Source organism: Zerene cesonia, unplaced genomic scaffold (genome assembly GCF_012273895.1).
Source record: "Zerene cesonia ecotype Mississippi unplaced genomic scaffold, Zerene_cesonia_1.1 Zces_u002, whole genome shotgun sequence".
NCBI lineage: Eukaryota > Metazoa > Arthropoda > Insecta > Lepidoptera > Pieridae > Zerene > Zerene cesonia.
Genome location: NW_024045132.1, coordinates 1,281,755 through 1,295,441, shown reverse-complemented (window position 1 = coordinate 1,295,441; position 13,687 = coordinate 1,281,755). Strand labels below are relative to the sequence as shown.

Genomic DNA, 13,687 nt, shown 5'->3' with positions numbered 1-13,687 from the left:
ACAGATTCGAAATTCAAATGTAATATTTTTTTATAATTAAGTGTAACAGTATTTATGGCCAGACTAAGTATAACTATAATTAACCTATGTGGAAGATCGACTCACCTGATTGTGGTAGCAGCACACAGCTTATACAGAAGTATAAATGTGGCAATGATTCCCAAAACCAAAGCTGATGCCATTATAATCTGAGTTCCTGATATTAGAATTATTTGGTCGGCAGGGTCTCTAAGAGTAAAAAATACTGTCATTCCTCACGCTAAGAAAAATTTCAGACGTATGTAATAAATACATTTAGTTTTTCAAGGTTTTTTTTGTAAAGTGCCTAGTTAGGTAGATATATAAAAATCCAAACGTTTTAAGTGCTGGTAATTTCTTATTTACTTCAGTTTTAGAGGAAATCTAGCACCAAATATACAGAACGAGGAAACTATTGAAAATAATTATTATGTAGTAGCTAAAATTTGATGTCGAGATAATTGACCTACCATGGCTTAGCTGTAAGCTGAAGTTTTTTTAAGTTATTTGAATAAGCTATGTAACTGTATTGAAAGCTCTTTATTTTTAATAATATTTTTCATAAGATATTTCAATTTTGTAATACCTGCAAATCCACTTTCCATTTGGGGCATAGCACGATTGGCATATGCCTTGCCAACATTGCAGAGTCATGTTCTGACTACAACACAGACCAAAGCAAGGTTCTCCTAAACCTAAAATGGGTATGTAATTTTCCATTATAAAATAGTACTCAAGAAATTAAGATTTTCACCTTCAAATGGTTTTCATTCACATTACAGCATTTTTATCAAAGTATTAAATTTGACATTGGTAACACGCTTCCGTTGTTAAAAGTAAACTCGATCTTATGAGTGTTACATCTAAACCTATATGGATGAGACGACTTTAAATACCTGGGCATTTAACGCATTGAGTTTGGTATAGGTTAGGCATATACCCACTCGCGCAGAAGCAGTGTCCGTTTATACATTGATAAGGTTCTCCAAAGCAATACGATGGACAATCATCTGAAAATAGAAAAAATATTATGACTAATACTAAGGATTGAGAAATTTTTAAATAATAGAAAGAAAAATACAGTCCCTCGCCGTACTGCGGCTAGGACTGACTTCGCGGCCACTAATATCAAGTATTTTTCATTAGCGGGTACAGATAAATACACATTTAATAATCTAGGTATAAAAATGAATTTGAATAGGTAATATTTAATTAAAACTCTAATCATAACGCTGCGATTTTGTACAAAAAATATCGTTAACGTGGTTAACTTAGCATCATTCGATTATGATGATATTATTTGTTTTTTAAGATAGTACCTAATGTTTATTGAAATTCCAACGTCTAATTACAATAAATAAAAATTATTATTATAACGCTTTTGCTTTCGCTTCTGGCATGATAAAAAATTTCAAGTTTAATATTCGGTATTTACAAACTCTATTTTGTGTTTAAAATAAATATGGCGCCAACCTCGGTTTCGTTTTGTTTATAGATCAGGGCAAAACGATTTATAATTATTATCTTTATTTATATTAAAATATCATATGGCGTGTCATTTATAAGCGATACTATATGCGATAACAACAAAGATTCCTGTGATTTAATACCTACCTAAATTATATTCACAGTTCATTTTGTTGAATAACTTTATTTGAGGAAAATTCTTTCAGTGTTAGATAGCCCATTTATTGAGGAAGCAATAGCCTATATATGTACCACGGGCGAAGCCGGGCGGACCGCTTGTCATGTATAAAATTAAATTGTTTTATTGGATCGGAAAAAATACTTTTACCTACAATTACTTCTATAAAATAATAGCAAACTATCTATTTGTACACTAGTTGAATTCTTTTTTGCTAATATCTGTCATTACAAATGATATGATCAAGTATTTTGTTTCACAAACATAATTTACTAAACTCTAGGAAGGTCGAAGGGTTCAGAGTTCCATAGACATACTACACTATTACTAAAATAAAGGGTTTCCCTTTATTTTAGTAATTTTATCAACCATTAAATATCATTCTAGTTTAACTTGATATATAACAATGAATGTTATATTTTAAGCATTACAGATATATGTGCTTTATTTAAATAAAAAGCAAAGAATAAGCAATAAATTTTTAATGATAATTTCATACTTTCCTACCTTCATAATCACTAATGTGAGCTGCCGACATCACCGCGAAACTGCAAAACAGAATCCAAATAGCCATTTTTAGACACTACATAATTATTGTGTGAAGTAGCACTTATACTCTCTCAGTAAAATGATACAGGTTTCATACACAGAGCAGTTAATGCGCTAAAACGTATACTTGCTAAGTATGTACCCTATGATATGTTATCAGAGATGCTACGTTGCGATAGCTATCGGCGTTTTCGCGTCATATTATAATAACACTGAAAGGTTGAGTAAAAAGATTTATATTAACCTTGACGTTGCAAAGAAATGCTCACAAAGGCATGTCGTTTGCGATGTGACATATAAAAATGGCTGTATTTGTTAATTGATGCATTGGCATTTTTTTTCAATGGAACGCTACCACGTGTAGCATTTATATATACCTATGGATACGCTGTTATCGGCAGAATTTATCAGTAATTAGTTTTATTACCTATGCACTGGCAATGCAAATCTCACTAACTTTACGCATCCTGAGCTTGCTCTTAATACTGGAATTCATGAAATATAATAAAGAAGTTGTTAAGCAAACTAAAATCTCTCATAAGTCTTAGTCTTGTCTTAGTATTTAAATAGACTACTTTTAGCCAATGCATTGTATTCTCAATTCTAGTTTGTAAAGGAAGTTCTGTGCTCTCTCATAAAAAAAAAGATTGAACTGATTAAGTGAAAATTCTTCAAAAACTGCCTTCAACTTTTTTTTTTGAAATTAGGAGGAAATCAAAAATAATCTATAGGCTCACACTTCTTAAATCACAGGGATTATTGACTATAATTCACCGTACGTTTCGTTGGTCATCGCTATTTATTTTTTACTTGCGTTCCGCCCCGGCTTCGCGCAGGGTACATATATAGCCTATAGCCTTCCTCAATAAATGGGCTATCTAACGCTGAAATAAATTTTCAAATCGGACCAATAGTTCCTGAGATTAGTGCGTTCAAACTTTATAATATTAGTATAGATTATTAAGGAAATCCAACTTCTGCGACATGGATATCTAATTACTCCTATTAGTTATTAGCTATATAGGCAAATTAATGAAAAAGACTCATAACTTGGGATATAACAATATGTAGGTACCCGTAGGTAATTATTTTTCTATGTCAAGTTAAGTTAGGAAAATAGAAAGTTATGGAAATGGAAGAACTTTGATTAGCCTGTTATTGTTTATTAGATCTTGGGAATCAGAATAATGTTTAAGCATAACTTTATCTAGTTTCTAATGTTAAGGGGATACATCAAAACTCTAAAAATAGAGACTGCAGTGGGTTGTCTACATATGAAGCAATGAACCGACGACAAATGTCTGTTTAGTTTGGATAAAATTTGGCTAAAACGTTATTGCGAAGACCATAACCTGAGTGAAGCTGGGATATATCTATTACAATAAATACAATGTTAGTTAAATACATCTTTTTGTTTGCTTTAGTAATGCAAATGTCAATTCAACTTCAAGGCGTGTGTAGATAAAGAATAAGGATGACGAATATCAGCGTCATATTTAAATGTATCTACTTAGGTATACGGTAAACTAATATTGCAAAATTATATGAAGGAAATTTTGGAGTAGTAGTTTTTGTATCAATTGCTCATATTATTTCGTAAGTACTCTTGAAATTAGTAGTGAATGCGACTCCATTTGCGTGGGAGTCGATAGTACGCGGCATCTTTCGAGTAAATCCTAAACCGGTAGACTAAGCTGGGATAAATAGAAACCTTTAAAAACTTAAATTGAAGAAATCAGAGTTATTGGCCTAGAAAATAAAGATGAAAGATGAAGTAAAAATCGATATTTGAATAATTACAATATACATCTCAAACAAACAATAATACATTTAATTTTGCTGTGATAAAATGTAAATTTGGGCACGCGTTTGACCCGATAAGGGTATTTTAATAGATATAGCTCTAACAATATCTAAGAATAAATTATTTTTATATTTTTTAGTTGCCTAACAATAGCCGTTATCGTAATGTATATGGGTCATATACATTAAAGAATACGACAACAATACAGTACAAAAAACATATTCAATTTAAATTGACCCGAACCCGTTTATAAGATATAATATTGTCATAGTAGCTAAAGTTGCTATTTATTAATTTCCAAACATATGAGTTAACATTCGTTAATGTTATTAAAAATTCTTCCAATAAAATTAATGTAAATTTACAAGTTCTCTAGTAGGAAAGAGGTTCTTAGGTGTATATATAACCAACCTCCTTTGACTTGATTTTGGACCCACTTAAAAGGAAATGGATTTAAATCAAACTTTGTGAACTTGTCAAGGATCGTTGACAATACAATAATTTCATGAGCTAATCATATTATCATGATAGACCCTACCTCCAAACTTATATAATTTAAGCTTGTTTTTAATCTATATTATTATTAAAGAGTTCAATAGTTTTACGGCATTAGTCTCGTTAGTTTATTTTCTTTTGCTTTGAGGATTTCTTGGCAAAATTTCACAATCTAATATATGTAGTTACCTCTCCTGTGGTCTTGTCATCGCAGTGCGAATAATAAAATATTGTATAAATAGATAATAATACATAACACCAATTTCGACTTGCACTTGTTAAAAAAATACATTGAAATAAATATATATTATCAAATTTGCTATCCGTTATCAGATTTCATTAGACGTCTCGTGTCAGCTAATATATTTAACACACAAACAAAGTACAAGGCTTATGTTATATGAGTGTGTATATGAATGTTGTTTACGTTCTGCCACAATCCGTCTGAGTAAACAGTGACCCAAGACCCCTATTTTTAATTTATGTGGTTAGCGATTACATTGTCATCTCGCCGGCTTCAGATAGCTTCTGTTGCTATGTGCACGATATATGAACTTTCGCTTGTTCATTATTTGTACCAGTATTGGGATCAGTGAAAAACAGTTGTAATTTATTCATCGTTTTGTATATTTGAATGTGATATGGAAGATATCTATGAGAATGAGAAATCAGTCCTTTCCTTTTTTCCCATCAATAACTCCGTTTTTCCCATATCTGTTAAGTTGGCAATCCATTTGTAGATGTGTTAGGTGTTAAACAAATGTTCATGGGCGGTGAAAGCGCTTAGGTTTAAGAAAAAAGATAACCGATAAACATCTCTTTAACGAGTTTGGTAGGATGTTTGGTAGTATATATATTTATTTCAATGTAAAGCTGTTGTCAAAATTATACTCCTATTACCATCATAATAATAAATTATGACAAATTACCCTCCTTCTGGCGCAGTCGGATAAAAATTTATTCGACACACACTTATAACATGTTTATGAGAGAGTAAGTTATCTTAATGCCGTGGCCATATATTGTAAATGTTGTTATCGATGTAAACAAGCTTTAAGTAATTCCGTACTATGGACCACTGGGAGCTAATTTTAGTCGAACAAAATATCTGATTGTCCATTCATAAGGTAACTCTTAAACAGATCAAACATTCATTGTGCTCTTAGTGGAAACAAAATCTGGTGACACCAAGCATGGACGTCAAATATTTCGTATGTTTTTAATTCATAACACCTAATCATGAATAATATACTCGTATAATTAGTGTCCACTTTGATCATGTGTAGTGTGGTGTTGACAATACGATAGTAGTCATGTGTGATTGCAATTGTAAAGGTTTATAACATTACTATCTGTAACAACTTTACGTAATAAAGATTGATTTTGTATTTGAAATAGTGTATAATGGTAATGGTAAAAAATTAATAACAATGAATGACAATAATTCCACAATTTATAAACGCACCATGCGTGACTTAAAATACAATTCATCTAAACTTATTCTATAAAGAGGAAGCACTTGTGTTTTTGTATTTTTGGAATGTTTTCCTATAAAAACTACTGGACCGATTTAAAAAACTATTTCGCCAATAGATACCTGCAATTTACGGAGCGCCACAAGCTATATAATATATATGTACCACGGGCGAAGACGGGGCGGATCGCTAGTAATTTATATTTATGTGTAGTTTAACTTTTGTTTGTTATAGGTGTACATCGTTTTAATTCTGCACAGAAATTTAAGCCCCGTAGTCGGAGCGGAAGGTGCGGACATATACAGAATGACGGATAGCATATTTACTTGCAGCAAGTGGCTATCGTCTATAATAGATAATTTCTGCAATAACGTGTTCAAAATTGTAAAGAGAGATACTTCAGTAATGTTGGGTAGGTAAGCTTTTTAATTGAAATAATTGTCCACCAACCAAACGTCCATTTTGATTCGTACCGAAAATAATATTTATGAAATGTTTGGGTAATTCGAAATTGCTTTAAAGATGCTCATAAGCTCTAATTTCCATAAAATTTAGACTCTTTAATCTTCATATCAATATCCTTCTTAATTTATGTAAATTTCGTGTCACATTGTTTGCCCTTCTTTTTATTTTCGTTTTCTACAGCAATGAAAAAATAATATGAAGAAAAAAACTGCGTTTTTCGTTAATATTTACTACTTGTTCTTTTAATAGGGAAACTAACACCGACAGGTTTGCAGAGAAGTGCGAATAAAAAGCGGTTACTGGCAGAGAAACGGTTACTGCGCGTGCGCAGGCAAGTCGCGAGGGAATGCTGTGAGCGGCCCTGCACCGTCAGCACGATCATCATGTACTGCCCAGACGACGCGAGATTATTACAAGAGAATCCAGATATATTCTACTAAATAATCGTATACATGATGTTTATTGGTAATTCTGGGCACGGCAAGCAGTTCGGACTTCGCAGGATGCCCTGAAAAGCGGTTCTGAATTGAAACTAGATGGATGATTTTCAGTGGCAATGTCTACGGAAAACATGGGATTCTTCTGCCAGAATTTGGAGAACAGTTGCTTCTTTAATGTACGGCGGCACATAAGGGACTTCACGGTGACACATGAGAGTTGGTTATGTTATTTATTTATTAAATTCTTAGAAATTAAGGAAAACAGTAATTCACTAAGAGCACATATGACAATAAAAGTAATTCACACTATCCTTTGTTTTATTTCCTCCTTAAGTATAAGAAATGACTTCAGATATAGGTACTAATTCGCTTTCCTAACATTATTAATTGAAAAGAAATATCTTATTCGATGCATTCATTAGTCAATCTTTCAAATTATGTTTATGAGCATTTTGGTGCTATAAAATTCAAATTTAAGATGAAAATATGTATAGAGCTATATGGAATGTACATAATAATTTAATTTCTTTTTTTATTTTAAAGAAATAATATATTATAAATAGGTTTATAAGTAATAAACCAAGAAAAGTTATGCGATGGGGTTAGCACTTAATAAAAACGTTTGAGTACGTGGTAATTGATCTCAGTTTGTGAATTAAAAAAGCCATCATGCAGAAACAATAAAACATTGTAAATACAGGTGACACTTTTAATCAAATAAAAAACACACATGAGGTCTCCACATTGAGGGTTTATCAATTAAATTATTTAAAATTTATTTTATTCTAAATAAAGTATTTTCCGAATAAAGCGGAGGTGTGACGCTGTTCATTGATTGGGTACCAATACCATGAATTAATTACTGACAAATATTATAATCTTCGCAAATACACGCATCATTTTCGACAAATGAACAATCGATGTGACGTTAAGGTTGTGGACATATAAAATATTGTGCCTCTTAATTAAAATTAATCTCAATCTTTTTAAAAATGTACGCAGTTAATTATGTAAGTACCATTGAAAGTATAAGAAATGTTTTACTACAGTTACTCTATTGTTATTAAGACTTGTAGTACCTATTGCATTTGATTGATTCTCCACAGAGATGTAAGTTTTATCGAATTTGTCTGTTAACGTATCTGACCTGTATATTATGAAATTGGCCTCAGAACATGTTTCCTACAGACGACTTTATCTGTTTTAAATAACGTTACCTGATTAGATACTCACGTACGGTAGGTAACGTAAGAATATAGGATATATGGAAATCTCCCATTTCTATTTTTAAACTTATCTTTCCTACATATAAGTATTAGTGATGCATATTAATAAATGTATAGTACAGAAATCAGGATGTCGTCAAAGCAAAACTAGGATGATTTATCTTAGTCGCAACCGCTAGTTTGTGTAATGTAAACCTTTTATGCAAATTGAATATTTTCAGCCATCTATATAAGCTTGAGATCGTCTAACATGATATACATTTGAAATCTTAACTAACGTAGAACGAAATTTAGTTGGAAATCTTCTATCATCTTATAAAATGGTAAGGAAAATTTATATTTGATAAAAAAACTTCTTAATCGGAGTTAATCGAATCTGGAAAATTATAGTTAGCAGTGTAAAAAACTTACTAGTCTTGGATTCTAACGAAAACGAATATACGTAATATGGCTTGGGGGTTAATTAAACCTATTATTTTTGTGATCGAGCAATGATTCATGAAATGGATGAAGCAGCTTTATTGTAACGAATAACGATAACAGCGTTTTCTTGGATCGTTTTTCCGTGGCTAACGTTATTATATCTAAGTTATAGCTATAGCTATATTAAAGCTTGTGTCTCGGGTGGTGATTAGATGTTTATTTTTACAAAAATTGTGGCCGCTTGTTTAATAAGTTTCCTAAGAATGAGATGTCACTATTGCGAATTAAATATGTAGATACTAGTGAGTCGCGGACGAATTCTAATAAGCACCCGTGGGCCCTTTAGTAATGTGGTTAGGTGGAACACAGTGGGGTTTTAGTTGGTAGGAATGCGATTTCCCCACAAAAGAAAAATGAGTAAAGAAGTCATGAAATGCAAGGAAGCATTTAATGGTAAGGCCCTAAGGGAGCCTCCATTAGGAAAAGACGACAGAATTTCAAATATACAAGTACGTAGCTACTTTAAAATTTTAATCTCAGATTCTCAGGAGTCAAAATATGAGTAGTTTGTAATCAATAGTGTAATACACTTTAAATGATTTTAAATGTGCATAAACCTAATTATATTTCACCGATTTCCTACTTCCGAAAATTGTTGAATATTTTGCATAGTAACCGATTCAATAAGCCTCATAAAGGGCAAGGACGATCACTTTCGCTTGTTAACATTTGATACTTAATTTTACCTCTTTTAGAATTTCAACATGAAGTTAGCGATAGCTTTGCTGTGTTTCATGATTGTGGTGAGTGCAAAGAAGGAGACGCCAGTAACCCTGTGTGGACGACAGCTGGCTAATGCCAGGCTACTAGTATGTTTTGGTGAATTTGTGGATAAACGTACCTCGCCCGAATCTATATTTGGTAAGTAAGTTAGCTTCAATCTTATCGTTTCCCGTTATAATCTTATGTGTTATCAATGCTAAATTATAATCGCTAAAGTGGAAACAAGAACTTTTTTGAAAATATATTGAATACTTAAACAATATTTTCTGTAATCACATACTTACGTACTCGATGTACTTACATCCCGATATATATTATTATATATATTACTTATATCCTTCATTAAGAATTGACAATCTGAATTATTTTTATGCTACACATACCTAAGGTTAACAATTAAACGAATATTATTAAGGGGAGGCCTCCAGCATCCTAAATTAATCAAACATGCCCTGTTTCGAAGTTGTGTTAGTGCTTAAAACTAAATAATTTCAGCTGCATTAGCTGATGGTGACAAATGGCTTGATGGGTACATGTGGAGCGGCCGCCGTGGAGCCCTCAGCGCTGATTGGTCACGCTACAAGCGGGATGGACTCGCTGACGAATGCTGCTTGAAACCTTGCACCACTGACGTCATACTGAACTATTGCTGAACGCATTCTACAAGATTGTTTGAGATTCTCCTGTACATACTTGTCGCTTAGATAGACAGACAAAAATTCCATCTTAAAATAGTGTAATCCAAATTATTTATTTTATTAAATATATGACAAATAAATCCTTTTCTTTCTATTATACCTAAGTTTGTGAGGTTGGATGGATAGATGTTTGTAATTATTTCATGCAAAATGGTTGATTCTGAGGAAAATAGGTATAAATGTAGTGCGCATGGGCTAGCTACTTCTAATCCGGAGCAAGCAAGCGAGTAAAGCCGCGGCATGACATTTGTTGTGAAACCGAGAGCTCGCTCCAAAGTTATTGTTTTTTCATTTGTTCAACTCTATTTTTAATCTACAATAACATTAAGTATATCTATTTCATATTACGGATTAACACAGTGTCCAAATATTTTTTGCATAAGCCTATTAGGGTTTAAAAGATTACTCGCAATAAAATGATAAAACACGTTTTTCGCTTGGTAGCGGGAAATCCCCTTAAATTAAAAAAGTTACATCGAGGTTAAATGCGCACTACGAAAGGGAGAAATAAATCGAAAAATTGCATTTATTTAAAAGCTTACAAAGGTTCAGCTAAATACACGAAAATTTTATGTAAAACAACACACCCTTGTACTCTAGATCCTTAAATGGCAATGGATTTATTACAACACCTCATTTATGACACTGTTCTAAAAAAAAATGCCTTTCTATAATTCATTCATTCATTCATTCATTCTGTAAAGCAAATTCCTGATGCACTCTTATTTGATACACAATTTGGTTTAATTCGTATAATATGTTGCAATTCGATTACATTTAATGTTTCAATAGAACATCGGTTATATCGTTTAAAAATTGGTTATAATTATTTAGCATAGTGTCGAATCTGTCAAACCGTTTTGACATAAACCAAATGGGACAGAATTGAAGTATTCTTAAATTAGCTGATTTGCTCACAGCCATTGCTGATGAATGAGTATCCTAGTTAAAATTTTGATTCATTAATCGGTGCAAGTGCAAAAACTCACGCGGTGGTAGCTTACCCTTTTCTATACTTGAATAGTACAGTAATAATATAAGGCTAAAGAGTTTATTGTTTTGTTTTTAGAACGCGCTAATCTTGAGAACCTTTGGACAAATTTCAAAAATTCTTTCGTACGAGACCGTTTTATGGAAGGCGAATCGATCTCAATCTTAAATATACAATTTTTTCTATAACCGCAATCACGCTAGACAGTATCCACCCCAAAATTAATACGTAGAAACATCCCTGGAAATGTTCGACGGTTATTGGCTTATCTTCGTTTTCTTCAATTCGAACGCCTTGAGACACATAGTCTTGTAGTAATTTTTCAGGTAACCCAGCTTCAACCAAATGCGTTAATAATTTATTTATTGACGGCACTAACCATGAGTATTTTTTAAAAAATAGCACAACTGGACTATTGATTATTTTTTGTGGTAGAATATGAAGCTTTCTTTGAGAGTTTGCAAGAAAAATATTCGTTGACTCTATATTCCTGGCCAGCACAAACTTCATACCATTTGTTAAATTTAACATAGTTGGTAATATTTCGTTGCTATCCACTAGGACCCAGTTATTATAAATATCAGGTTGATCTATGAAAAAATCCTTTAATGCTAGACCACCTCCATAGGCATACCCTTCTTCGATAGCCTCTTCAATACTCAAAACATTATTGGTCCTTACATCGGTTTGTAAAGAATTAATGAGATAAACTTGGTAAAAAGTTCTCAGTAAATAGGAGCACAAAATCCAAAACAGTACAGTATATTTATGTAACCAATTCGACGGTAATCTATGAATTGGCAAGCTCAGACATATCTGCCAAGAATATAAAATTATATCATTAGATGTTTGTGGCAAATGTAATCTCTTTTTAATAGACTTGCACCCATCAATTTTTAAACAGATGCCTAGTAAAATAATGATTAACAGAAGAGTAATTAGAGCACACCTTGCTTTAACGCTATAGGGTCGTAGAAGTTTCAGCGATGACCATTCCAAGTCGGACGGGTGGGTAATCCAAACAACTGTTACAGTGTTATAGTTAGTTGACATTTGAAAAAAATTAAATCTATGCAATGTTATACTTGCGGATGTCATGGAAAAATTAGCATGGCCATTATAAACGGCCCCAAGAGACCCTGACCATGTTCCATTGCTTTCGAGACTCCCCCATCCATCCCTAGAACGAGGAATCACCAAGACAAGCGTTGCATTCAATGCTTCGATAATAATATTCAATAAATCACCATCAACACCGTGTGGAACAGTACCGCCAAGAAGCATGTAGGGCATCTGTTCGAAAGTTGATACCATTAGAGGACAACGATGTAAATTTTTAAATTTTAAGGGAAACATATTGTTTTCGCAATCATCAATGCTATTTTCAAAAATACAGTCATCCCAATGACGAAGTTTTACAGGAGGACTGGGGCCACAGCTCTCGACTTGAAAAAATGTGTAACCAGTTACTCTTTGTTGCTTATCGTATTTAATTAATATTACATTTCCTATTCTGTACTGCCAGAATAACTCAACGGCCTCACTCTCGTCACATCCAGGTACAGAATTACAGACGATCAAATATTTTCCGGCGTTGTTATACATTTTCTTTTCAAACCATACTAGGCTTTGGTGAATATCAGCGTTGTCTCTTACAAATAGAACGAATTGTGTTGTACTTTCTATAAACCACGTAGTATAAATATGTTGTCCGACTATAATATTTTTATTATATGACTTTACAAAGATATTCACCCCACAGAAAAAAGTCGAATTAAAGAAAACAAACGTAGCGTATTGCCATTTAAAATTATAATACGCAATTTTTGCTGCACTTTCAGCTAGAGCATCAAAATTAGAACAATTTTCGTTTACAAACGAGAACATCTTCAAGTATGAAGACAAACACAGTAAGATATGTCGCTTTTAGAATACAAACCATACCTTTTATACCTTCCGAGTATATATTATAGGATTATGGGGGAATTATTATTAAAGCGATAAATGACAGCATAAAATAAATAGCATAGCAATAGATTCTTTAATAGAAAAGATAAAATATAATACGATTTATTGCCTTGGAATGAATTAGATTGATGGACCGTTAATGGGTACAAGACAGTAAAATTGATGGATATAATATTGTTCTCGTATTACTTATAGGGCACAATAAAATCACTTAGTGTACTCTGTACCCATCTAATGCAGACATACATGAACCTATCAATAAAGTAGGTAACCAAGGTTAAGCTTGCAAGTATCTAATCATCAGGAATCCATTGTACCTGCAGGTAACTATAATTTTGAAATTGATAACATTTAATATTATTATTTGATAATATTTAGCTTCCTCAGCATTCTTTATAGGTAGATATCATTAATTTCATAATGACGTTAAATCGATAAAAAATCAAAAGCTATAGGTAGGTAATTTATATTTCAAAACTACCAGATTGCAGGTACCTACTTGCGGCCAATTTTTCTTATATTTATCTACTTCGTCAACATTCGTTTAAAAAATATTTCAACAAAAATGCACGTTTAAATTTTTCAGTATTTTCCTGTCTTCTTTACGTCTAAACCACTTTGGATATAAAATTATATCCTTTATATTAGGTATCAAATGATACCGACATAATTTGAGACTGAGAAAATACATCATCATCATCATCATC

The 13,687-nt window shown here is 32.3% G+C and overlaps 4 protein-coding genes across 4 annotated transcripts in view; 2 read left to right on the top strand and 2 right to left on the bottom strand.

Annotated features, from left to right (window-relative positions):
* LOC119838280 overlaps window positions 1-2,338 on the bottom strand; it is a 6,327-nt gene extending 3,989 nt beyond the window's left edge. The window contains exons 1-4 of the mRNA XM_038364148.1: window positions 2,171-2,338; window positions 915-1,028; window positions 605-713; window positions 106-228 (exon numbers count right to left, since the gene is read on the bottom strand). Coding sequence (XP_038220076.1) covers window positions 106-228; window positions 605-713; window positions 915-1,028; window positions 2,171-2,237 — 413 coding nt within the window. The 5' untranslated portion in view covers window positions 2,238-2,338. The remainder of the gene's footprint in view (window positions 1-105; window positions 229-604; window positions 714-914; window positions 1,029-2,170) is intronic.
* A 3,291-nt stretch (window positions 2,339-5,629) lies between these two features.
* Window positions 5,630-7,274, top strand: LOC119838351. Its single transcript, XM_038364270.1, has 3 exons — window positions 5,630-5,722; window positions 6,221-6,398; window positions 6,701-7,274. The coding sequence occupies exons 1-3, from the start codon at window positions 5,705-5,707 to the stop codon at window positions 6,889-6,891; spliced, it is 387 nt and encodes a 128-aa protein (XP_038220198.1). The 5' UTR covers window positions 5,630-5,704; the 3' UTR covers window positions 6,892-7,274.
* A 1,679-nt stretch (window positions 7,275-8,953) lies between these two features.
* On the top strand, window positions 8,954-9,976 carry LOC119838279 (bombyxin G-1). The gene is made up of 3 exons (XM_038364147.1): window positions 8,954-9,049; window positions 9,296-9,461; window positions 9,819-9,976. Exons 1-3 carry the CDS (start codon window positions 8,954-8,956, stop codon window positions 9,974-9,976), a joined length of 420 nt encoding a protein of 139 aa, XP_038220075.1.
* Window positions 9,977-11,150: 1,174 nt separating this feature from the next.
* Window positions 11,151-12,899, bottom strand: LOC119838278. The gene has a single exon (XM_038364146.1). The coding sequence runs from the start codon at window positions 12,897-12,899 to the stop codon at window positions 11,151-11,153; it is 1,749 nt and encodes a 582-aa protein (XP_038220074.1).
* Window positions 12,900-13,687: the final 788 nt, after the last annotated feature.

Excerpts from the sequence above, each read along its gene's own strand:
- LOC119838351 (XM_038364270.1), top strand. Across the intron at positions 6,399-6,700 it reads AGATACTTCAGTAATGTTGG|GGAAACTAACACCGACAGGT; the intron begins GTAGGTAAGCTT and ends TTCTTTTAATAG.
- LOC119838279 (XM_038364147.1), top strand. The coding sequence starts at position 8,954 with ATGAGTAAAGAAGTCATGAAATGCAAGGAAGCATTTAATGGTAAGGCC. Across the intron at positions 9,050-9,295 it reads ACAGAATTTCAAATATACAA|AATTTCAACATGAAGTTAGC; the intron begins GTACGTAGCTAC and ends TACCTCTTTTAG. Across the intron at positions 9,462-9,818 it reads CTCGCCCGAATCTATATTTG|CTGCATTAGCTGATGGTGAC; the intron begins GTAAGTAAGTTA and ends AAATAATTTCAG.
- LOC119838278 (XM_038364146.1), bottom strand. The coding sequence starts at position 12,899 with ATGTTCTCGTTTGTAAACGAAAATTGTTCTAATTTTGATGCTCTAGCT.